A 26,186-nucleotide genomic window follows, 5' to 3' on the forward strand; every position below is an offset into this window, starting at 1 on the left:
TTGCCAGGTAACTGTGGCACACTGTAAATTGGTAAAAGGAGGAAATTTGGGATCTGCTTCGTAATGAGAAAACCAGGATAAATGTGTTGTATCAGTAACTGTTTATAAAATACACCCCAGCACTACAGGTTGTAGAAATGAAATAATAAACTGGAAATGCCACTTTGCCAACTGAGCTGGAGGAGGAGCTGGGAGAGAGCTGGAAAACAGGGCAGGTGGAGCTGGGACCCGGCAGTTTCTGTAGCCAGAGAAGGGGAGAAGGCAGCCCTGTGCCAGACAATGCACTCTCAGAGCCTTTGCACAACTCCTGCTGGAGGGGCTGGATCCAAGAGTCTGACAGGACAACACAAGTATCCTACAGGACAGGAGTTGATCTCTCCACCCTTGCCAGGCTGTGTGAACAGCACCTCAGTTAGATCAGAGCCAAGCCCAGCTCTGGATGCAGCAACACGTGGGAAATAACAATAAATTAACTTGCAAACCTGGGGCTAATTAGTTTGAACCAGTCTCTCATTTTGCAGAAAGAAAAAGAAAAAATGAGAGAACAGTTTGGTTCTACTGTGGATCACAGCCCTCAGAAAACCCTCTTTCCCTAACCCTCTTAGCAGACAGGAGTCCTGCCTGCCTGGAAGGAGGCTGCATCCAGGCCTCTGCTAGTGGGTAAGGGCCACAGCAAAGGATCCCTTCACTACCACGATAAAAAAAAGACCTGGCTTGCAGCCAGTTCTCATGGATTTGGGCTGGTCACTCAGCTGAATGACAACAGGAAAACTGACTTCTTTGCCTGCTTATTAGTTGTCCAGTAGAACTTCTCCCTTCCTTTTATCTGCAAGTATTGTCCAAACTGAGCATCCAAAAGTAACACACGTTGAGCAGGGCATGGCTTCCTCCAGACCCATGGAAGAACCTGGACAATAAATGGTGCTTCTGCAGCAGTACTAAACAACTTTGGTTTGCTTTCTTTTAACCCCTCACACTTCCCTATGGCCTCTTTCCACCCCTGCTGATGTGCACTCTGATGTCCAGTGCTGCCTGGACATCTCCTCCCTACAGGCAGGAGCACGCTTGCCTGACCCTCCAGTGCAGCTCACTCACAGACCTGCTGGTTTAAGTTTTCTTCCTCACTTATTCTGTGCTTAGGACTACCCTAACATTAACAGAGATGAACATTAACAGAGATGAAAACACTTGTACTAAAAACAGGATTTCCAGTAAGTAACAACAGCCAAGGACAAGCTCACTGAGCACAGACCATGCAGATGCTGGATTGCCACAGTCAGTTTGAGCAGACAGGGAGGTAACAGTGGTTAGTGGTTCCTGCTCAGCAAATATTCAAGCAAACAGACACTGAATTACTGAATAAATGTTTTAGCCCTTTGTAAGGACAGACAGGTCCAGATCTCCACGCTCAGTGGTCTTCTGGGGAAACCTTTACCCACCTTCTGTTTCATGTAAATCACAAAATCTCAGCGCCCTCCCTCGTATGTTTGTGTGTACAGGCTTACACAGAGAGAGACACCCAGAACAACACTGTGTGCCAAAAGGAAAAACAGCACTGAGACTAAAATGACTCAGCCAGGGCAGGCACCTCATGGCTCCTCACTGAACAGGGCCCTGCTCTTGGGGAGCAGAAGAGCAGCTCTCAGCCACACTGGCTGCTGTGTGCACGGGTGTCACAGTCTGGTAGCTGCGTAGGAACTTGAGAAGAGTTCTTCTAGAAACACTGCACAAGGTAACTACTAAGGGTTTAATAACACAGAGCATCCAGAGCAGGACATGCACCAGGGACAGAGCCCAGCTTGGGCAGGAGGAAGAAGAAAAGACCCAAGACTCAAACGAAGAAGGATGGATTTATAAACTGAGTGGCTGGATCAGAATATTGAAAAAATATGGCACAGTTTTCTTCATTATAAAACCCCAAATAAGTTCCAAAAATCCAAAAATAAAAAGTTACTCACTTTTTAGTAACTGAGAGGTTTTGTGCCAAATCTCTGCCAGATTATTTCACAAAAAAAAAGCAGCAGCAGCACCTGCCCTGAGTCGTCTCCTGTTGCAGGTACAGTGAACCATGTTCTCACCTCACCTGTCTTGCCTGTGCTGCTGCCTCCTTCTTGAAATGCAGAGGATTTTATTTTTTTGTAAATTGTTATCATCAAGTATTACAGTAACATCTAATTTTTAAGATTTTAAGCTAACATTGCTCTGCTGATTGTTCCAATATCCCCTAACAATGAAATATCGTAATACAAAAGTTAACTAAGGTATAAACATGCAAAAGGAGAAGTCTCCCTGCGATCATAAAATGATGTTATTTTCTGTTCAGCAGTTCATGTTACTGCTGTTCATGCTAATTAATTAAAGGAGCTGTTGCTGTAATGTGCAAACAGGGAATCTGAGAAACTGAGAGGGCTTTTAGGTCTCGGAGTGAAGTTAAGTCAATCTGGGCGCGGGCAATCAAATGTAATGAAATCACTTGTCAGTGCTAAGCTTGCAAAAACTGTGAAGTTTGACTAGGGAGTAAAAGGATTATAATTAGATTTCCAATAGGATAATAACTAAATGGCAGAAAGCAGTAAAGAGAAAATATTACTTTGTTAGCTAATGGTGCTGCTGTTCGGTTTTAGTTTTTATCAGCACACTTGTAGTTGTGCTAATTTAATTTGCTTTTATCAGCAAAAATGCACTACTCGAATGGTACTTGAATGTCATTTGCAAAAATCATTGATCTGAAGGTGCACTTAATGACATCCAGTATGTTTATTTTATGTGAAAGGGAGACTGGTTGATAAAATGCTTGATGTGCTATCGTGCTGGCCCACGAGTGAGCGATGCAAGGGGAGCAGGAGGGTGTCTGTGTGCTCATCACCCGCTCCTACTCTGCAGGAGTTTCATGACCACTGCAACTACTGCTGTTCTGTCAGCTAAAAACCTCCCAGATCAAGTTCTGAACTAGAAGATTCAGTATATGGAGGGTGGAGGTATCAGACTGTAAAGTACAGAAAAGTTTCAAGTCTCATCTGCGTGAAATTTCCGTTCAATTAATATACAAAGCAGAGAGAAAATGAGTCAACTGAATGGAAAAGATTTATAATGCAGATCAGAAATGCAGTACATGAACAGCTTGTGTTAATAAAATCATTTTAAGAAATGAGCATAAAATATGATATGACTTAATCACTGTGAAAGGTGGCTGTGCAGTAGTTCTGTAATTTTCCTTTAAACCGTCTTAAGGAGCTACTGGCAGTGGAACTAATTGAATTTCAAAGGAAAGGCACCGTGTGAATGATAGATTTCTGTCCAGCAGAGCTATTGACAACAGAAAAAGAAAGGTCTGCATTGATGCTAAAGCCTTTTTCTGTGCAGTAGAGAGAGATTTTGGAAGCTTGGAAGCAGCTTTGTATTAGGGACATGTGTTTTGACCCTTCCTCCTCCCAGGGCCCGAAAAACAAAGGTGGTAAATGAAGGGGCAATGAGGGAGTGTGCTCGAATTGTTAAAGCTGGCAGTGCAATAGTAGCTGTCAGGAACACAAATGGGAATCAAAGGGAAAGAGAATAAAAAGTTATTACAGTATCAGCATTAAAAAAAAAAAATGAAAGAGACGGTGCTACAGGACAGAAACACTTTGAAATCTAAACAAGCTCTACCGGGAGCTCTTCAGAAACACTTTTATCAGCTGAGATGTGTACTGACCAACTGGCTCAGCTGCTCCCCACGTTTCCATATGAGCAGAGAGGTCAGACCACTGGAGCTGCCAGTCCCTATGGTGGGAAAGGAAGGGAAGGGAGGCTTTGCTATGGAGGGCCATGGGACAGGGCTGCAGCTCCCACTGCACAGGTCATGCCCTGAGCCCACAGGCACTGAACACTGTGGATACACAGCTGTCCCTCTGGCCAGGCGTTTAACCTGAACAAACACTTCATGAGCCAAAGCCTGTTACAACTAAAGAATGATGTTGTTGGGATCAGATTAAAAGAAAAGGGGGGGAAAAAAATCCCCCAAAACAACCTGAAATAAAAATGGTAAAATCACAACATTTTTCTGTGTATTAATAAACTACTAAAGGTAATATAAGAGAGTTCTCTTAATTCCTTTAAGTAAATGGTTGTTGGAATTGGCTATGCATCACTTTCCTCACAGTATTTTTAATCATTTTTGATGTGAAGACACATTTGAGCCAAGTGTAATTTTTTTTCTTCAACTGAAAACTGAAATTACCTTTCTTTTCTTTACAAGAGTCTGCCCAGATGTACCTTTGACTCTCAGAATTGTTTTGGAAGAGCACTGAGCACTCATTCCAGCAGGTATCATGAATAGAGCAGAAACAAGAACATTTTGCCTGTCAAATTTAAACACATGTGTCCCAACTGCTTATCCAACATTTAGACTATCTCTGGCAGCAGCAATTTTCCAATTGCAAAATTTAGAGCACAACTCTAATCATCTGTGTACATATATATATATACACACACATATGTTATATGTATATATAGGCTTTACAATAAAGCTGTGATTCTCCTTCTCTGTAATACAGAGCATATGAACCTAAAATCACAAAAAAGAGACAACAGTAAAAATATTTGAAAGCTTTCCTGTACGGATGACAGATGGACGACAGATGCACACCAGAGGTATGTGAAGTCAAGCCTTCACCAGTTGAGAAATGCTCAAGTGAGGTCTGTGTCTGTAACTGCACTGCAGCCCTTCTTCTGTCTGCACAGAAGGGACCGTCTTTAGTTACCTCAGCACACGGTATTTTTGCACATTGCCATTACATGATGCCGTAAAAAGGGTGGAATTGCTCCTAGAACAAGCAGATATACTGAAAGAGGCAGCAGCCAGCACAGAACTGAATGGTCTGGAATGAATATGGCACAGGACTGAAGGGAGAAAAAGGCTGGTTTTACAGAAAAGCAACTCTACAAACTGGACTTTCTCTAAAGTTACAGAATTTCAGTAATTGCTCAGACCAAATTTTATCACAGGTGACTGTGTGGCTCAAACAGGCTTCCAATGGTACTGGGAAAATCCCTTAGGACTCTGATAGCTCAGGTCCCCCAAAGGATGATGAGACAACTCCTTACACCACGACACATGTATTACTCTTTGGGAAGCACTCAGACAGTGCATGTTGGTGCTGAACAGTGAGGAAAAAGGAGCACTGGTTAACTTAGAAAGTGAACATGGCTTTCTTTCTTCACCTACACTTCATGTATTTTCTGAAAACACTTGTGATCTTGATAGGTAGGATCAAGTGAAGTATTTTAAAAAGACACATCAAATGTAACCCCCCTTTTGAACTAAGAGCATATATCTGATAGATAAATATGAGGTTCTCACACCTGTACTTAAACAAAGTTGATTTCTGGTCTTGTTAAGTACTGATCTTACACAGTTTTCTATATCAAACAGGAAAGCAAACTGAAGTTGTATAATTCACATTTATCTTAAAGCAGAAAAACAGATACAAAAACGATTCTGCAACACATTTAATTTTTACTGTGGCTCACCACAACCAGGTAGGTGAGGGGCTGTGGTACATACTGCACCTTGCATTGCTGCACTGTCATGTTGGGTTCCGTTGTGTTCTATTTCCATATCTGGGATTCCAGCATCTGAAAGATGTGAGACTGAAGATTAATGCATTCCCCTTTGCCCCTCTCTCATGCATCTTTAGAAAAATATTTATAGCAAACTAGGGTGATCTCCAAGTTACACGGTCTTGCATAAAACATTTGGTCCTCATAGAATTTTCAGTAGTAAATTGTTTCCAAAATGTGCAAACATTGCTGGTCTCACAGTGAATTATTTTTAAAGTGCTTCACATTTGTCTGACGATCGGATAATAACCAACACGTGGTATTAATATGTCTGTAAAAGCCTCTTGGACAACGAGGGCATCTGACATATGAAAAATAAAAGTCAAAATTAAACTGCTTAATATTAAAATACATTGACTCTCCTGTACAGCCAAATACCTTCAAATTAAAGAATTTAAGAATACATTCAGTGCCAGGCAACAGTTTTGTGTATGTGTGTGTATCAGTTTGTGTGAGTGCATGTTACAGATAAGGGCTGTGCAAATTGCATTTAAAACCTCAGCTCAGGCTGTGTAAGCACGTGTTACCACCCAAACCCAAACCACATCTGTCATACTGTGTGAAATATTTCCTGATTTCTAAGAGCTTTCCAAAGAGGACTGTGCCCTTTCTTCCAAGTTGAGAAGGAGTCTCCTAACGATACTCACTTTGGAACTATTTAATTCCATATTGACAATACTTCTGTCTGCACAGTCCTTGGGGTGGGGGCAGGGGCTCCAACACCCCAGGGTGTTACGATAACAGATGCCATTATCCACCTTGTGCCAACAAGGATTAGCATGAAGGGTATGTGATTTGAATCCACGGCACCTCAAATCCTGGAGAAACATCTGCTTCCCTTATAATACAGCACTTAGAAATCACAGCAAGGAAAAACCCACACCTGAAAGGGAACTGTGTGTACAGTTTGGGAGGTTTTCTGTGCAAAAGCCTGTACTGGACTTTCTCAAATAGGGAATAACTGCACTGTTGCTTTTGCAGATCCCTTTAGTTGGAGCGTCAGTATCTGTCACAGGTGACATTTTGCTGGTCACCCCACAGTACCATAGCTCTGTGTCAAGCAGGACAATCCTGCAAAGTCCTTACACAGGAGGGTAATATCTTAATATACGAGTAAATGAAATATAGGCCACGTACGCATATATAGCTCTGTAAAGACATATGATTAAAAAGTAATATTTTCACATATATACAATTTTTTCTTATAAAATTGCAAGTGACTGCTATTCCATAGGGTTTCCCTTACTCAGATTCCTGTTTTGAAGGCAAGCCCAGGGCACTGATCTATCAGTCTGAAAAGGTTCTTTCTTTTCAAACCCTTCAGAGTTCATGTTGTATATACAAAAAATGACAGTCATCTGTAACTAATAACAGCATCTGTTAAATGAGACAGACCGTCAGAGTTAAATCAAAAATACTCAGAATAGCCCTTCACATTTTGTTGTCATAAAATTGTACCTGCAATTAAATTGTGGATTAAGATGCTAATGAGCTACCTGATTTGCATGTGCAATCAGATTAGCATGTAAATATCAGCCTCTAGCAGGCACTAACACATATATGACTACCTGAGTGTGCCTGCAAATCAAACTGTTACAGCCAGGCCCACACCAGCAGATGTAAAGGTGTGTTAATCACACTGATGGCACGTTGGCATCCCTGGATTTGTGGCTCCAGAACTGCTGGGTGCTCCTGACTGGTGTGTGAGCAGCAGGTGCTTCCCTGCAGTGGCACAACCTGGGTGAATGACCTTACAGTACACCAGGATTTTGGCTGTTTTCTGACATTCATCTCAAGGTGCTGGCTCTGACTGTGGATCCAATGTGGGCATTTGTCTGATCCAGAGGAGGAAAAGATTTCTGCTGGCTCTGTCCACCCACTCTGCCCTGGGTCCCTGTCCCTCATCATGGTGCGACTGCGGCTGTAAATCCACACCTGGACCAGCCCCGGGCACTGTCGGGGCTCCAGGAACACCAGCCAGGCCCTGCTCACAGTGATGTGCTGGGCTGGAAACCCCAGCAGATGAGGATGGCTCTGAGAGATCCTGCTCTCCTGCTCACTGAGTTTATGTCTCTTGGGTGCTCCAGATAAACCACAGCTCGCAGCCCACCACGGAGTGAGGTGCCAGCTCACAGAGACAGCCTTGCCCTGACTCTAGAGAACAGTCTGGGCAGCCCTCACAGCTGAGAACTCCACCCAAACTACAGTCAGCATTTTCACTCAGCAGTCCGGGCAGTTTTTGGTTGCAGGCTCTAGCAGTGCCCAAATCAGGCAGCACAAATTAACAGACAGACCACAGGACACACAAACACAGCACAGCCTGAACATCTCTCTGATTCCTGAGCCTCTGCAGAGACTTCAGGGTAGGGATGCACAGACTAAACCTTAGATACAGAACGTGAAATTAATTAAAACTCAACTAGGTTCAGTCTTAAAGATTCAAAGCAAAGCTCTAAACTTTGACCAGAACCATCTGAAGCAGGAGAGGCAAATCCTCCCAGTATTTAGAACATAAGCACTGTGTAGGAGATGAACTGATTTGCTTTTGTCTCAAAAGAATATTTGGGAAGTATTCAAAACCCAGTCAGCTCTGAAAGCTGATACATATTTAACAAACTTAATAGGTCCTGAGGCTGAGCAAACTTCAGCCAAATGGCTTTTAAAATGAAGCTCAGCAGTTCTAAAAATGAATCTGCTGGGAGAGAAGAGTTCAGAGAACCTTATAGGAACCAAATTTCACATTGTCTTAGCTGGCACTGTAACAGATTTCTCTGTAATATATTCAGCATTTCTTGTCATCTCTGTGTAAACTGCTCTGTCTGTTTCTCTACTTGCAGACTTATTAATTTTTTTTAATTCATGACCCAGAGCACATGGCCTGAAATAGATTTTTTATTATTTCAGGAAAGAATTGTGAGGTTTCATTCTGGAATTTGCTCTGTGCATCATCTTATTTTTTTTCTCCACTCAATTAAACATCATTTTAAGCTGACTGTGAAAGGCCAACTAAGACATTACCATTTAACATCCTGAGACCGTCACCTGATGTGGCCTGTTTAAGCGCCTGTTCCACTTGTTCTCTCCTCTTAGATTCAAATTCCAAAGCTTCTTGCAATTTTCTCTTTGCCTTCTTTTCTTTCTTCAAGCGTTTCTGAATTGTTGCTGAAACGTAAATACATTGTAAGAAAGGCTGTTAAGGTACTATTAATAAATGACCGAGACAGTAAAAAATTTGTTTATGTTCAATACTCAAAGGCCCAGTTCTAGCTCGAGACACTGACACTCCTCATGGATGGAGGAAGTCTCCTGAATGTGTCGAAGATTCAGTTTTAGGTATATCTTCTAACATTAAAAGGAAGTGGAATTTATTTTTGTAGGTGAACTGTCTGTGTGCAGTGGAAGAGAATCTGAATCTGAGAATACTGAGGGTGCAGAGAGTGAAATCCCAGGGAATAAAGTGGTAATTTTGGGGGTAAAAATGGAGCAGCAGTTGGGTTCATTTTGAAGCAGAATAACTGAAATATCAAGAACCTCTGCCCAAGACAGAAGCCAGGTGTAAGGCCACTGACACGCTGAGTTAGGTGGGTAAATAAGACACACTGAGAAGGGGGGTGTCATCTCATCTTCTCTCTTTTACCCATGGAAAGCAGAACCAGGGCCTTGACAAAGATCATCCTCAGGCCCCTGGTAGTGCCATGGCAGATTTGGCAGAAAACAGTATTCCTGACTAACCTCAGTCTTAAAGCCAACTATAAAAGCTAAAACCATAACTAGAGAATTGTACAGTATTAATTGTAGCCAGATGATCAATATCTGCATGGGGAACTGCTGACATTGGCTATGATTGTACTCCCTCACCTACATAAACTCAAGCAATAAAATGCACCTTTTAAGCCTTTTCCTTTTCAAACCCTGAATCTTAATCCAATATTTACCATTTTTTTTTCTCCAGTCCCAAGTTACCAGTACTGCCAACAGCCTCCCTTCCCGTGCTCCTGTGGCTAATGGACTGTCCTTACTGTCCTTATTAACCTGTCTTTATTGGTTTCTTACACCAGTGCTGCAAACACACTCTCTTGTGTCTCTTCTTTGCACGACCTGCACCTCCCTTCCCTGGTAGGATCTCTACAGGCCCATCACCACACTTCTGCTGAGTCTATCCTGTGTTCAGGAAATCCTCTCCTCCTGAGAGCACCCCATGTTCCAGGAGTCTCTGATCAGCTGGCACCTTGGATTGGCACAAGAAAGATGAGCTGGACCAGAAGGCTGATGCCCATGTATGTTCTCAGAATTAGCAGGAGAACATTTTTAGCAAGGTCTGGAAGAAGTCAAAGACCACTGAATTCTTACTGACTTTTACAGAGCTTTCTGGATTTGTGAATGCTCTAGGAAAAATTAAAGGATACCATTGCATGGGAAATCTCTGAGGGACTTAATAAATGATGAATGGCTAAATGTGATCCACAGAACCTAACTTTGAAAAACTGGCCAGCCACGTGAAAAAGCCTCTCTCTGGTATATATTCTGTAACAATAAAGATGTGAACGTGGTGATGACCTGAAAGACAAACAATTCTGATGATATTGATTATTGGTGAAATTCTCTTTCAAGTCAGAAGCCAACAAAGTCTGTGAATGCCTTAAGGTTTTTGGTGACTTAAATGTGACTCAGGAGGTGCAAGTGTGCTGTCCTAAGGTTTGGTTTACAGAAAGACACAGTGCCATCCACACTTACACTGGGGTGATGCAACATTTCTGGACACCCACTGCAATTTAACAACTTCAATAGTATTTTCTGACCCATCACTACTCAACTGAGAAGTGCCCTTTGGTGTCTCTAAGTGAGACCTGGGCTGCAGACAGCTCTGTTCCACACACCTCATTTCCACTCAAAATGCACAGGAAGATAGGACTTGGCACCTACATTTTTGGTCTTATCTAGTTTTATCTTTCTGATTTCATGGATATAATCTAGAAGTAGCTCTTGGCACATGAAGTGCTGTTCCTTTCTTTCAGATGCAGATCTGAATTTTAAAAAGAATACTGCCTTCTTTTCAACAGCACAGCGAGAAATTCAGATTTACCAATTTAATTGCCTATTATTATCAAAAGCTTCCAAACAGTCATGGTTTTGTCTTAGAAGGCCCCATTTGGGGTGTGCTATTGTACTTCGCTCTCCCCTGATGGCAAAAAAAATTACCTAGGGTTATTTGCTTCAGCTCTCGTACTTGGGCAGACAATTTCTAATAGTTCTGTCTATTTTACTGCACTGAAGTTCTCTACAAAGCAAACTGACTAGCACTGAAACTGCAGAAATGTGGGCTAAGGAAGTAAGTAGTAAGGTGATGAAAAAAATCACCTAAAACCCCAAATTACAACCATATCTTCCTCACACGAAGACTGATTCTCAGTGCTTGGAGGATAATAGAAGAAACCAAAAGAAATAAGGGATGTCAAATGAAGAAATCAGGCTGGGAATGCCTGGGCAGAGTGATACTAATATACCTGAAAGCCATGGAACTGTTCCAGTTTTACTCCTCAGAACCCACCAAAACTCTCTGTAGCCACTTGCCCTCCAGGAAAAAAATCCTTCAGTCACTGTTCTGTCTGCTCACATTCTGGCTTTATTAAATTTAAATCTTTCATTACCAGTGCTAGTCCACTGCTGCAGTGCTGGAGTGTGTCAGTTAACTCCAAGTCCTCGACAGCTCTGGCTGGAAATGCCAAAGGGTTACACATTTAATAGATACCTAAACTCCATTTTTCATTCACTCACCTCTGCTTTGCAGCTCAGCTGTGAGTTGCCTTTCCAAGCTCTCTCGTAGTTCTCGCTCTCTACAAAGCTCCATCTTTAACTCTTTCTTTTCCTGCTGTATCTGCTTTTCCTGGACTCTGGCATTGTCCACAGCCACTTTGAGTAAGCCCTAAAGCACACACACAGATGCAAGCTCTGAAAACACAATGTTGTTGCAGCAGTGACAAAATTCATCCATTTGTCTCTTTTACATCCTCTAGGAAAACAGAAAAATTAAAAGCAGGATCCCATAGACCTGGAGCACAACTGGGCATCTGAAGTAGATAAAATATGAGGAATTTTGTGGCGTGGAATCATTGGGTATAAGTTTGGCTAATTCATCCTCCTGCTGTGGTTTGTTACAAACACAGTGCCATGTCAGTGCTGACCTTGTTCAGCTGCAGGGGGAATACACTAGAGGAATAATGAGACTGGTGAATTTTAATATGACTATTATTGCCAATTATGAAGTCAAATAGACAATGTATGAAACCCTTTCACAATCAATAATGTCAGGGAGTGGAAATCTAAGCATTATGTGAAATAGAAGAAATGAGAATTGCAGATACAAAATAGTTCCTAAAATTTTTTTTAAGAGTGAAAAAGAAACACATGTTATCTATCATGACACAGCCAGGCCCTGTAGAGAATAATTTACCTGAATGTTGGTTAATAGTGTTTCTACTGATGAAAGACCATCAGCAAAAAGAAATGGCGCCGGAAATCCAGGAGGCAAGGCCTGTCCAGCCAGTTGGACTTTATCTAAAGTTGGTTTCATTATTGGAATGGCAATTTGGACCTCTTCTGCAAAGATAGGTTTAAAAGCGACATCAGAAAGCATTGGAAATACAGGTGAATGTAATTTCTAGAGACCAGCATTTTCTTTACCTGGAAGTAAATACAAGTGGCATTAGGAAATCGAACACTGTTTCAGCCTTTTGGGCAGCTGGGATTGTTGCCAAGGTAAGTTTGCAAAATAATACAGAACAATAATCAATATACTGAGACTGTAACACAGCTGTAATAGAGTACAGACTATTATATCTCAAATTCTACAGAATTATACTACAGAATTATAACTGTATTACGCAGTTCATTAAACCTGAATGACCTTTCTTCATTCTATCACGTTTGCTGTTCTGTGATGTGGTTTTTTTGTTGCTGTAACCTTGGCAAAATTCTAATCAAGGAATGTATCGCATCTCTTTACTCCTTTACCTTTACCCTTCCCATGCCCAGTAGTAAATAATCTCCACTGGGTCATCCATCCCCTCCCGCTCCCTGGTGTCAGTACAGTGTCAGTGCGGGTTCCTGAACAGGTACCTGGCTGCTGTCAGCCTTCCTAGTCACTGACAGCAGCCAAAAATGCCTTGCTGAGTTCTTTCCAAGGCAGGTAGAGAGAGAGCTGGGTGGTGGTGGGGTCACGGGAGTGGCTCCTGCCCTCACTGCACAGAACTGGTGCATCTCTTACAGAGTGTAAAACCAGGACCCAGCAGCTTCTCCTTCACCCCTTGTTTCAAATACATCATGTTGGTATAGATCAAGCTGTGCTCAGACAGCAGAAATGTGTATCCAGAAAGAGACAGCAACATTAGTAATTGTTTTTCAAAAATCCTCTCAATTTGGGGAAGAATCAGTACCATCACCTATGAACTCACATCCCTGTGAGTACTTGTTCCCCCGTATTCATTTTAAACACAGAGTTAATAGCTGAAAACTACAAAACTAAAATCTAGCAGTCCCTAAAGCCAAACTCGGTACGTTTCTTTTACCCTGAAATATAAAAGAATATTTCTGTGTAATATTCCATGAAAATCCAGCCTATATATATATTATGATCCTGCACTTGTAGAAATCATGATGAATATCTCCTCAGCAACTGCCTTTTAGTAAAGCTTGTGCCTACTGCACTGACCAGGAGTCCACGATGCCAGTGCTTGCTCAGGGTAGCTGCACACCAGCCCTGACAGTTTTGTCTGTCAAATGTTTTGGTCACATTATTAAAGCCCAGATTTACAATTAGACTGTATCATACACAAAAGGTCTCCTTCTCCCACCCCTCTTATTTAAGGGAAAAACAACTCAGAAAGAATCTGACAACAATGACTTAACCCAAGGTGTCTCCCCAGCAGCACATTTCCTCGGGTAACAAACTTCAGGAGCTTCCATTGAGCAGCACTTTTTGCTGTGTGTCTAAAACACCCACCTGACAACAAACCAGGAGCATCAGTAGTTTTCAAGTATTCTTTGAAATCTCTGTTTAGGGAGTATTTTGGTTTTGCTGTGTGAGTTCATTAAACAGAACATCTTCATAATGATTCTTCAGGACTAATAACAAAAGCCAGTAACCTCTATACATCCTCAGAGCAAACATCTTAGATGTAATTTAAATGATCCATTTAAAAAATCCCAACTCAGGTAACATGCTCAGACCACGGAGTTTGTGCTGATTCAGACACACCATTTCTCATATTTAAATATATCAGTGGCAGAGTCTTTAAAATAAACTGATTAGTTGTCGCATATGATGCAGCACAGAAATAACAGCTAAGCCATGGAGTCACAAAAAACTAAACAGAAGTGGCATTTGAAAAAGAAGGTAATACATGAAGTATGCATAAAAAAACAGGAGCTGCCTTAACACCTCTAGAAATCTCTACTATTTGGAGATGAAAGTAATAACATTAAATTGGCCGAAAGGAAAATTACTATTGACTGTGAAGACAGGTTGCATGGTCTATGGTTTGTAATGCTACTGTACAGCAGATTGAAGTTTCAAAATAGTATTACTCTTCTTTAAAGAGATAGACACAGCTAAATTAGGTGCTGCTTGCTGCAGTGAGGATCAAATGCAAAAAGAATCATATTTCATCAGACCTAGTCAACACCAGGAAAATAAATAGAAATATAAGAGGTATGCAGGCAATGATTCATTTTGATAATCTGGCCCAAGAGAGACACATAGAGACAGCACACAGATCTAAGCTTCTACCAAAAGACAAATAGGACACAGAGGGTGGGAATTGGGATGACAGTGTAGCAGAGGTCACATCGATTTTCAGCAGCAGTTTTCACACAGATGAGATAACCCTGGACTCTATTTGGCCCATTGTTCATATCCTACCTGTCCCAGAAGCAATAAATTTCCAAGTCCCAGAAAAAGGGCAGTAAAGAAGAAGGATTCTACTTATGACTTCTTATGATTAAGTTTTTGTGCTAACCAAACATGCTTTGCAGACCAAGGTCACATTGCATGTTAAAGTCTGTAATAGCTGAGACTAGAAGCAGCATATTATGTTTTAGCGTATATGGGTGGAAACTGTCAAACCATTCATCATTTTTTTTTTCTGATTGAAATCACACTCTGCAAAGATGAATGATAAATGCATTAGAAATCTATTTCAATCTTGTAATAGGTCTTCACATCTGAACGGTGTCTACATCTCGCCCATACTCTGAATAAGTGCACAGTTAGGCAGGAATTTATTAGCCAGACTTGAGGAATCATAATTGGTAAAGCAATTAAAAATGGCATGTGCTGGAAGCATTTCTTGGGGATTGTATCAAATGCATCTCTTTAATGAAAAAAAACCAATGTTGATTTAAGGATTTTGATTTTAAACACCACTAAAAATATAAACGCTAAAAGCTGCACTCACACACAGAGTACAATAGAATAAGCAAGAAATAAAGCCAAGACAGCTACAGCCTGAGCAAGGACACAAACAACCCTTCTGATTATTGAGGCAAAGTGGGAACTACTTTTATCGAGCCTGTTTGTTAAACCTGCCATGCTTTATAAAAGCATTCAGGAATCCATTTAGAGTGCAGCCTTTTTATTTTAATTTCTAGCTGACATCCAGATGAATAGACGAAAGCAAGAATTATATTGCAGAGCAGAGAAATACACAGTGAACACTAACAGCGAGTGGAACATCATCCCGGCAAAGCACACAGAAATCTGCCAGCAAGTTTCTTGTTCTTAATTCAATATGCTGAAGTATTTCATCTTCTGTCTTCTGCCTAAGTTGCAGAAACAGGGATTGGCAAATGAAGCATCAGCCTAGGGACTGAACGCAGCACTGGGAACAGGAGGAACAGGAATCGCTCCCTCCCGACAGGGCATGGCCCACACCAACAGGCACTTTTATTTGCCAGCTGGTTTATTTTCTTTCACAAGGCATGTTTTTAAACCCATCAGTCACATACCTGAGACACTCAACATGTCACGTCCCTCTCAAAACAAGGTAGAAATATTAAAGGTGCAATTTACACCAATTAGATCACTGAGTTATTTCTTCACATACACTTCAGAACTTTATCTACCTGGATCTGTATAAGCATTATTCACCACAAACAGCTCACAGATATAACTCATGCATTAATACATATTTGGCATATGGAGAAGACAGAAACAATTCATACAAAATTTACAGTTATTAATCTATTAGTTACTAACCAAGACATTTGATCTCAGCCTTCAGCCAGGGTTAAGAAGATGTTTTTGGACATAGATGGCAGCTGGGTTACTCCTTTTCCCTGGCTGTGGCATAAAATTTAGAAATTTAGGGACTGAAATTCGTTATTGCAATTATAATTCTTCGAGCTTCATACCTGAGTGATGGGGATTACATTTAATGCTCCATAGTTACAGAACAGCCTGGATACTCTAATGGACCTCTTTGACTTTTAATAAAATAAGGCAGAGGATCTGCAACATCAGCTGAGTTGTCTGTGTGACTCATCTCTGAAAGGTACATATTTGAAAAAGCATTATTTGCCCAAATATCTTACAGAATCATCCAAACTGACATATCTATAGTGGCAAGAGGTCCCTTGACTTCCAGCTTTACATTTACTTCACATCAACAGTGATAGGCAGCAGTGTCCAAACACAGGTATTTTGACAGAATTAGGGTCCAAATTCTAATTTTTTTCTGCAAAAGGCAGTTTCCAGAAAAGTGAGACTTCTTATTTTGATTTTAAACCTTGGTAACGTCTACATTCTTAACTAGAAACCAGTACGTATTTTTCTTTTACAGCAAGGTCAGTACGAAACCCAGTAATCTAAAGCACTTTTTATTTCAAATATTTTGTATTTCTAAGTCTGCAAGGACAGGATTATCTGTCTTCCACGTCTTAATAACTCTGAAAATCCACCATAACCCTCTGCCTGCCTTTTTCTCCCTTACTCATTGCTTCTCTGCCAGGTTCCAAGACTCCTGATCATCAGTGAGAAAAGAGACACCTCCTCTGAGCATGGCACCAATCAGACTTCGAAATTTACTGCTTTAACCTTGTGATTCAGGTGCCAAACTTAAAGTCACTGCTGTTTTTCTCAATTACAGTCCCCGAATGATGAGGGTCAATGAATGCAATTGAGGAGTAGCTGATTAATCGAGTCACCAGCTTTAAGTCAGACTTCATTTTCAAGTGACTGATACAACTCGATAGCACACAAGCATTATTCACTGCTGAGCTTTGCCATAAAAAAACTTCACTTTAAGAATAGTATCTAATCATTATATATACATTTCCTATACACTGCCAGGCTGCCTTAAAATCTGTAGAAACTATCACAAAACAGTAACATCAACTATGCTCTGCTTCATGGAATCCATTTCCAAGCAGCTTCTCACCTATGCGCTCCAAAATCATTGATTTTGTTCTGAACAAGTGTTTAATAAAACTTTTTCACTGTTTTCAACACAGTGGAAAAATGCAGAGTCACAGAATTATTGAGGTTGGAAAAGACCTTTAAGATCGAGTACAATTGTTCCCCCAGCACTGCCAAGGCCACCACTAACCCATGTCCCCAAATGCTACATCCACAGGGCTTTTAAAAAGGGATGGGGACTCCACCACTGCCCTGGGCAGCTGTGCCAGGGCTGGACAGCCCTTTCCATTATGAAATTTTCCCAATATCTAATCTAAACCTCCCCTGGCACAGCTTGAGGCCGTTCCCTCTCCTCCTGTCCCTTGTTCCCTGGGAGCAGAGCCTGACTCCCCCCAGCTCCCCCCTCCTGTCAGGGAGTTGCAGAGCCAGAAGGTCCCCCCTGAGCCTCCTTTTCTCCAGGCTGAGCCCCCCCAGCTCCCTCAGCTGCTCCTGCTGCTCCAACCCCTTCCCCAGTTCCATTCCCTTCCCTGGACAGGCTCCAGCCCCTCAATGTCTCTCTTGTCCTGAGGGTCCCAGAAGTGCCCCAGCACTGGAGGTGCCCCAGTAGTGCCAGCACAGGGACGGGCACTGGGTCTGTGGCCACATTATTCCTGATCCAATCCAGGTGCCAGAGGCTTTTCCATAGACCTGCTCTCAGGAATGATGAGGGAGTGTTCTCCTGAAGGACGTCATAAAGCAGGCACTTGGTGTTTGAAGAGAAGAGGGCAAAAAGCAGAGAAATGAGAATTTCACTAAAAAAGGCTGAAATTACAGTTTCCAAATTGCCTTTATCTGCGCACTCTTTATCAAGAGGTGCATAATTATACAGCTTTGACATTTTCATCAGTGTACTCTCATTAATAACAGAAAATTGTATCTATTTATAACTTCAACATATTTACAATATACTCTGATGTTCACGTGGCACTGGCAGTAAAAACACCTGAAAATATTTTATTAATTTAAGCCTTAAAAACAAGGACCTGAGTTAGAGGAGATACTTGGTTTGCAATAATAAAAAATGAACTTAAGAAGTGCAGCAATTCACTGGCTTGACATGAGAAATGAAGTGTTTCTCTGCACATAACTTTAGTCTAAAGTTGTACAGATTAAGAAAAACAAATACAACTGATGTCACCTGGTTAAATTCTGTTCATTAAGGAGAAGTGCTCCCATTAAGGTTCCTAATAAATATATAAAGAGCCTTCAAAATGCTGTATTTTATATTCATAACAATTACTTGCAGTTTGTCTATGTTGCTATTATTATTATCATTACCCCTGCTTTCTCCTACGAGCTGCTCCTCAGACAGGTTTTAGTATTCTGGATTCCAAAATATTTGAAGTTGTTCTGTGCTTTAAATTGCTTCTTATCTATGGAGAAGCTTAAATACTATTGATCTGCATTTTCCATATGGCAATTTAAAGTAACTAGTTATGTTCAGCCAGTAATAGTACCCTGTCATTCCTCACCACCACAAGGATTATTTCTACTGGCAGTGGAGTGAAGTGAAAATGTTAACTTTTCAATAAAAGGTTAGTAACCAAATTACTGTGGTGTGGAAGAAAAGAGGAAAATAAAAGAAAATAAGCCAAATCCTCCTCATGGTCATTATCAGGAGATTATAAATTTTTCTCAGCTAACTCTCCTATTAACATTCACAAAGGTTTTTTTCATCGTGATTTTTAAGCATCACTGTAGTCTGACTATTCTTCTACTGAAATTTTAAAGTGTCAGATGAGGATGGGTAGGAGGAACTTGCCAACAAAAAAAAAAAAAGATTCTTCAATTTTCTTGGCGGATTCAGCTTTTCCCTATTAATGTTGAGATTATTTCTTCAACTATTTTGTTGCAAATATTTATGACTCCATATGGAACAACAGATGTTGAAGAGAAGGGATAGCAGAAAAGACTTCATTTTCAGCAATTACCCTGCTACTTGTTGTCATACTGTAGGTGTTCTTAGTGCATCTATTTTACACACCACCCTGTCCTTTCACACACTGCAAAAATGTCAGTTTGGATAATTAATGTAATAACTGTAGTCCAAATCATTTCCACAATATTCATTTATGAAAAAAAAAATAAATAGGATAACAGGAGGAAGAAATCAAGAAGGCAGGGGGAAGAGAGGAAGTGCTTTAGCAGTTCTTCTGGAATAGCTGGTGAGGAATCAGTTTGCAAAGCTGCATTAGGTCCTTAATAAAAAAATCATTCCCTTTGGGACAGATTCCAGTGACTGCCACCAAGAAGAGAAATCATACACGAAACAGAAAAACAAAGCTATCCAAGAAACAGCGTAATCCTGTAGGATTATACACAGTCAACACCACACAGAGATGACAGGGATGTACTGATTTATGCCAGCATAATAATTATGACACGACACTTACACAACATATGCTAATACAGTCATTATGACAAGATACTTAACCTCTTAATATATTTTAAAATAGTATCAAACTAGTATCAGTATTATTCCTGTTAAGCTCCATTTCTTAAAGTACATGAATAACCAGCAGTTAAGCCTCCAAATATTTGAAGCAGGAGGAATATTCCATTTCTTGGATATTCCTGGATAATTATTCTTGCTTTATTAAGGTTTATTTTACAGCTGTGTAAAATAGGTTATAAAGGACAATTCTGCTATTATGTCCTCCCCTGCTTAGGCTTAATAAATATTATATTCCACACCATCCATTAAAGCCAAGCAGTGGAGAAAATAGAAGTGGTAGTAATCTCCTCCACAGATGTAAAATACCTTTAATAAAATAAGGGTGTATAACAGTCAAGAACAAATTACTGAGGTCTGCTTTAATAAAATAGTACCCTTAAAGCAGTATTACTCTTAAGGCTCTGACATTCCCACTGGTGATGCAGTGTATCCTTTCAAAGCAGTGCAGCTTGTTAAAATGGCAAGATATCTTTTTGCAATAGAGTGTTTGTGTCCAGGCAGATACGAGGTTTGTATAGAATGCATCCAGGGAGCCATAAAACTGGTGGGAAACATATTTCTCCGTGGTATTTTAGTACTTCGAAAAATTCAATCACTGGGAAAAAATGTTTTGCTGTAAACATCTGAAGAGCATTATAAAAGCAATGGCTTCCCACAGCACCTGCTTAAATAATTTTAAGAGGGAGTGAGTATGTCTTTGCTCGTCTTCTAAAACTTGTAGAAAGCTTCTCCTATTAATTTCCCTGGTGCTGTCAGGCCAGGGCACTTTTAATCAGCAATAATTATGAGTGCAATTGGGGGATGTTCACGGGTAGGATTTTTTGCACTGTAGAAATAAGACAAGTTTCAAAACTGATCGTTAGGAGAAATATGATTAACGGGAAAATATACCCAGAGAGATGATCACCTGAGGAGTCTCCCTCTGAATGAATTAGGAATTCTTCAGATGTCAATGAAGAAGGACTCTGCTTATATATCCCAAAATTCAGTTCAGTTACACATTGATTTTATAAACCCTGATTATCAAGAAGCATGAGAAATCCATCCCTTTTTAATTCACCTGTTTTCCACAGGTGAGGAGCAGCTCTGTGCTGCAGCTGTGACCAGTACAATTCCTGACAGCCCTCTTGTTGAACTCCCCAGAAATCTTTAGCCTTGCCCCAGCTCCAGAGCTCTCCCACCTGCACAGAGCACATCCCTGGTCCCACCTGTGTGCCCAGCACTTCCCAGTGTCACCAGTTAGATTGTGCCAGTACCTCCTGCAGGTACCACAGGTTACAGAGCTGAACCCTAACACAACCAAGCCTCTCCTGGGCTAAGAAACAGCCAGAATTTGGCTTATCCCTGCCCTCCTCTCCTCATCAACTAAGAGGGCAAGCCACAGCTCCTCTGACAGAAATGCTGCCCCGGCGCATCGATATTACCCCGCGGTGACAGAGGGATCAGCCTCACATACATCAGCGTTCCAGCAGCTCTCCGTGTGGAGCAGCATGTCCATGGCAACGTAGCACAACTCTTCACCACCAAATAATTACATGATGCTCTGGGGAAAGACAAGTTTTCCTAGCACAGAGCCAATCTATCAACGGGGAAACCTCTCCTGACCCAAATGGCAGCTGCGATCGGGGTATAAATGGAAGCTAACCACCAAGTACTCCACATCCACTACTTTGCAGCCTAATAACTGTGAAGTCTACTGCTGTCACTTGTCCTGAGTGCTTTAAAAAGATCAAATACTGGGGAGAGGAAAGCAAGAGGAAAACTTTGTGCAGAAAGCAGGAGCTATCTCACATTAATCTGCCGTGTTCCTCCTCCAGATGAGCCCAAGCTCTGGGTGGCTGTGGGGAGGTGCTCTAAGCCCCTCAACCTCTGCAGTGACCACCTCATTCACCGTGACTCCCAACACACATGTGAGAGAAAACATCAATTGTAAAACAAGTGGGAACTATTTAATAGAATCAAAAAATAATTATGGTTGGAGAAGACCTCTAAGATCACCAAGACCAACTGTCAACCCAGCACCACCACCACGCTCACCACTGAACCATGAGAGGCTCATTCCAGGGCCATCTGTTTCCCTCTAACTGGTTACCAGTACAGTGCAGGACTACAACTCCCAGCACCTGGTCAGCATTTTTCCTCTCCTCTTTGCCCAAGACCTCAAGCACTTGTGCCACCAACATGGAACAGCAAAATTCATGAAGTCATGCTCTGCTACAGCAGGCACATAGCAAAGTCTGGCAGCAAAGCCCTGCTGCCTGGCTAATTGCATTATAAATGAACTTAGGCAATGCACAAAAGCTGAAAGTAATGCACAAAAGCTGGAGAACTGAGCAATGAAGATTTTTGTCCCTCACAACCATATGTAGGTACAGTCACATGTACCTACATGGTTTCACTGGTTGCAAACCAATCACTAGGAAAATTTGCAGAAATTTCAGGAGCCTTTTGCCTCCAAATCACTAGAATTTATAGTAGACTTCAAGACAAACAAAAAATGCCAGTGGTGCCATCATTACTAAATAAAACCTATTAAACAGGTTTTTGGATAAATCCCTTGGATTTATATGCTTCTCGACTAAAAGAAGATACAAAGCAAAACAAATTACACAGGAACCCAGTACTACAGGACCTCTGGTGCATTCACAGATTTCAAACCGGCCCTGGATCTCACGGGTGGCTGAAAAAATCCAACTTTTTCATAGACCTGCCACTTTCTGTGGCTTCTCAATTTGGCAGCCGATGCCTGGAGAGGTGGTGAAGGGCCACAGCTGGATCCCAAGGAAAAGCAGAGGGGAGGAGAACAATACCCTCTAAAGCACCCTGCCACTGCAGCAGCTGAAAAACCAGCCCTGACCAAAACCTTGTCATATTCAGTTAAAACCAAAAAGTGAATAACTGAAAAGTATCTGTCTGCACATTTTCTTCCAAAGGACAGGAAGGAGGCTCCGCACTCCCTCAGTGCATCTGTCCTTCCAGGGGGACTCCCACCAGGCCAGCCAGGAGTAGGAACTTCCTGCTATTAAGTCATATTATAAACTCCATAAGCATAAAATCCTTTAGAAACGTTTAGGTTTTGATGACTGCTCCTGTGACGTACGGCTTTTAGCAAGCCAAGCATTTTCCTTTTCAAACTGCCTCACTCTCTCTGCCGGGCACATTATATTTTCACTTTGGCTTATTCTACCTCCTCACTTTGAAACCCTGCATTACTTGAGAGAGTGGCTGACATCCCCATTCATGATAGTGCACAAAATGAAGCTTAATGAATCCCCAAAGCAATGTACTTCATGTGCTAAAATCAATGTACATTGCCTGCTACAGTATCTCCCTATGAAATGGAGGCATTTGCTCAGAAATTTCTATCTCAACAGGGTCTTTTCTCTTTTTGTAGCGTTTAGCTGCCTTTTGTCTGCTCTTGTCTCCCTCCAGTGTTGCTCAGATGGCAATCTTTTATTCCTTGTGCAAACTCATTTGGAAAATGCTGGATGGGTTACAGCTGTGTACTGCTATGTAAGGTCTAATCCATGTCAAGCAGTGCTTTATACGTGCTGAATAAACACAATGAAGCAATGTTTTAATTGATTATTAAAAAGGCAGGGTTCTAGGCTGAAAGCAGTATTTAAAATCAGATTTAATCAGCTAGTTTTGTACAATTCTGAAAGGTAGTGATGCTGTACATGCTGCCATTCGAGCCCTGAAGTTCTCACAGAGGTTCCTGCAACCCAGGGGGATGAAGCTACTTCTGGGAGGTTTAAACATGCAAGTCCGTGGCTGATGGAAAACAAGCAGTGGGTCAAAATATTAATGAACATCAACCTTACCTGGGAAGGTGTTTTCCCACATAGCTGCCATGAAATTAAATAAAATACATGTTTTTCAAGAGTCTGTTCAGGTGCTGGGGAACCTTTGCAGCTCAGTTGTTCTCAAACAGTCAAATATGTTTCTGTTTCACCATCTATAGAGTCTGGATTTACATGCTCAAGTAGTAAATATTGACTTCATATCAACCTGCATTGCATCTGACAAAGGTATCTATCTAACTTGGATGTGACATCTAGAACCATAAAAAGTCTCTTTATATTATTTGCTTAAACTGACATCTATCAAACCGTGCAACTAAAATTTTTTCAAAGTCAGAAATAATAACAGTAATAATGAAAGGTAATTAATTCATAAGCAAAACATTTATGTGTCAAAAAGAAGTGCCTCTGACCTTCCACAGGACACTGCACCTGGGGAACCACAGATTTCTGAAGGACTACTAGAAAGTGTGGGCAATGATTAATGTGAAAGGAAATATACAGTCTAAATTTCTCTTTATTCCAGTAAACATTCTCCATGCACTGTATTTCCCTGTGGTACCCCAGGAATTTGTGGGGAAAAATCCCCTGTGAAGCAACTAAGGTTTGGGGTTTTTTCGTTTTCCTTCCAACAAAAATACCAACATTCTCCTGAAATTCAGGTTGTAAAAACTGGTAATGTCTATTAGGTGAAGAATCTTCATTAGCTTGAAGTACATAAATTATCAATCAAATGAGAAATAATCCTGAAGCAGCTGAAAATGGCAAACTGTTATAATTACAAATGATGTTTTGTGCATGACTGTGTCTCAAGAATTGTTACAGGATGCTGTGGAAAAAAAATCATTTGTATCCACAGTCCAGAATACTATGGTCCATTACAATGATATACTTTGGAGCAGAAATGTCATTTTTTATGTTTCACATTGTTTCTGTTTTCTCCACTGAATCTATATTTTGTTTTATTTTTTAAAAAGGATGAATTCACTTTAGAGAACTGACAGCTTATATGAATATTTTAGTTTTGCTTGCAAGTAACAGGGAAAAAAACCCATGGCATAAAACTCAAGCCCCAAGTTCCCCCGAACGCCTACTGAGAATAAATTCTATGTTTATTTGTATTTCATTTTCCTTGAACAACTGCCTTTCCCTTGGGTATTTATTAAAAGCATAAAAAGAATGAGCCAAATTCACTTCTCAATAACATCTATTCAGCATTGTTGAAGCTTGTAAAATTGCACTAGACTAGCCAAGGGGAAAATTTTACTCACTATTTAGTAAATATATATTTTTTTTTTTTCTGGTTGAGAAGATGTATTGTTTAATCTTTAAATTCTCTGCCTGCTCCTGCTTATCAAAGGAGAAAAAGCAGCTGTTTGGTTAAGAATTCATGACCTCACACAGGGGTAGATATGATGTATAGGCTCAGCTGTGGGTTACTTGGGGCAGTCCTACATGGAGCATTTCCCAGTGCACGTGCTGGAGACTCCAGCAAAGTTTCCATCGACTCCCCTACACAAAGAACTCGTTACATTTTCTTCTGTCCTATTTGCCTGAAGATTCCCATAAATAACCTTATTTGACCTACACTCTAAAATCCTCAGATGGAGGCGGTGTTAGTAAGGGAATGGTGTAAAGTGAATTTGGCCATTGGGAAGGTCTGTTCTCAATGGGAGGCTGGAGGAGCATTTTTGTAGCGCAGCCGGTGCGTGACAGACACATCCACTGCTGCAGAAAGCAAATCAGCAAAATCCACAAAAATGGAATGAGAGAGAAGGTGCTGCTTGGGCTGTGACCACAACTGAGCTGCTTCACGATGCAGCAGCCAAGTTGTCTCCACGTGTCCCTCCCACCTCCTGCACCGAGTTCACATCAGGTGAGGCTGAGCTGCCCAGGGTCGCTCTCCACCTGCTGCTGCTGCTGTCTTAAAACTGTCTTGATACCATAAAACCCAATTCCCGTTATATAAAATCACTTCTCCCATTGTGGTTAACCATCAGCAGGGGTTTTGTACGGTTTGGTCATGTCTTTTTTAACCAGAGCTTGCAGAAGAAGTCATTTTACACCAGTAACTACAACAATGGAGCACGTGGCCCAGGCAGGGGTTAGTGTTTCTTGTCCGCTGCTGCCCAAGAAATTACAGTTTATAGCTTTGTTAGTAGAAAAACAATGTCTTTAAGATCTAAGCCAACGTTTTCAGAAATATCATGGATTGTCTTTATAGCCAGCATAACAACCCCCCCAAATATAACAGCAAGTAATGTGACCATTGCCCTTGGCAGCACCATTAAACTGGGCAGTGAACTACTTCAAATAGCAGCGAGTGTTAAACATTAGTTCTGCCTTAAGTAGGTTGATTTTAACAGTCAAATGTGCACTGCAGTCTATGTGAACATTAAAAGCACCTTTCAAACTTAATTTTACAGAAATGTTAACGACCAGAACAAACTACTGAAGGCAAAGAAGAAAAGTAATTATTTCAACAGATGAAAGGAAACAGTAAATTAACACTCTTGTTTTAAAAGGGGTCTCAGTAACTTATCTGCTTTAAGGAAATACCATTAACTGGAGGGTACTATGGATATTTCGCTTAACATGTTTATGGTTTGGGGTTTCTTTTCTCTTCTGACCTTTAAAAATGAGGTCTGAGGCAAAAGGAGAGCTGTAAATCTTTAACTGAAATACAACAAGTTCCAGAAACGCTGTATCAAAATCATAGCAATATGTTCCTACATATCTACATTACGTGTCATGTACACACACATCCATGCAGTGAGAGAAAGTTAAAAGAAAAGACAGAACAGAACAAAGCCATCAACAGGACAACTTTTATGGCCACAGAGGCCTCTGAAGACTAAGGAAAGGAGAAAGGCAGAACCAG

At 41.0% G+C, this 26,186-nt stretch overlaps 1 protein-coding gene across 4 annotated transcripts in view; it reads right to left on the minus strand.

Moving 5' to 3' along the window:
* DACH2 (dachshund family transcription factor 2) overlaps nucleotides 1–26,186 on the minus strand; it is a 248,669-nt gene that overhangs the window by 3,744 nt on the left and 218,739 nt on the right. The window contains exons 8-11 of one of the 4 annotated variants that reach the window (XM_027737462.2): nucleotides 12,050–12,195; nucleotides 11,374–11,521; nucleotides 8,641–8,760; nucleotides 5,548–5,613 (exon numbers count right to left, since the gene is read on the minus strand). In XM_027737462.2, the coding sequence (XP_027593263.1) occupies nucleotides 5,548–5,613; nucleotides 8,641–8,760; nucleotides 11,374–11,521; nucleotides 12,050–12,195 (480 nt within the window). Of the gene's footprint in view, nucleotides 1–5,508; nucleotides 5,614–8,616; nucleotides 8,761–11,373; nucleotides 11,522–12,049; nucleotides 12,196–26,186 lie in introns of all 4 variants that reach the window. The other 3 variants (XM_039382589.1, XM_027737461.2, XM_039382588.1) reach the window with 3 other exon arrangements.

This window comes from Pipra filicauda, unplaced genomic scaffold (assembly GCF_003945595.2).
Source record: "Pipra filicauda isolate LSUMZ 115617 unplaced genomic scaffold, ASM394559v2 scaffold274_size1021923_pilon, whole genome shotgun sequence".
Lineage (NCBI taxonomy): Eukaryota > Metazoa > Chordata > Aves > Passeriformes > Pipridae > Pipra > Pipra filicauda.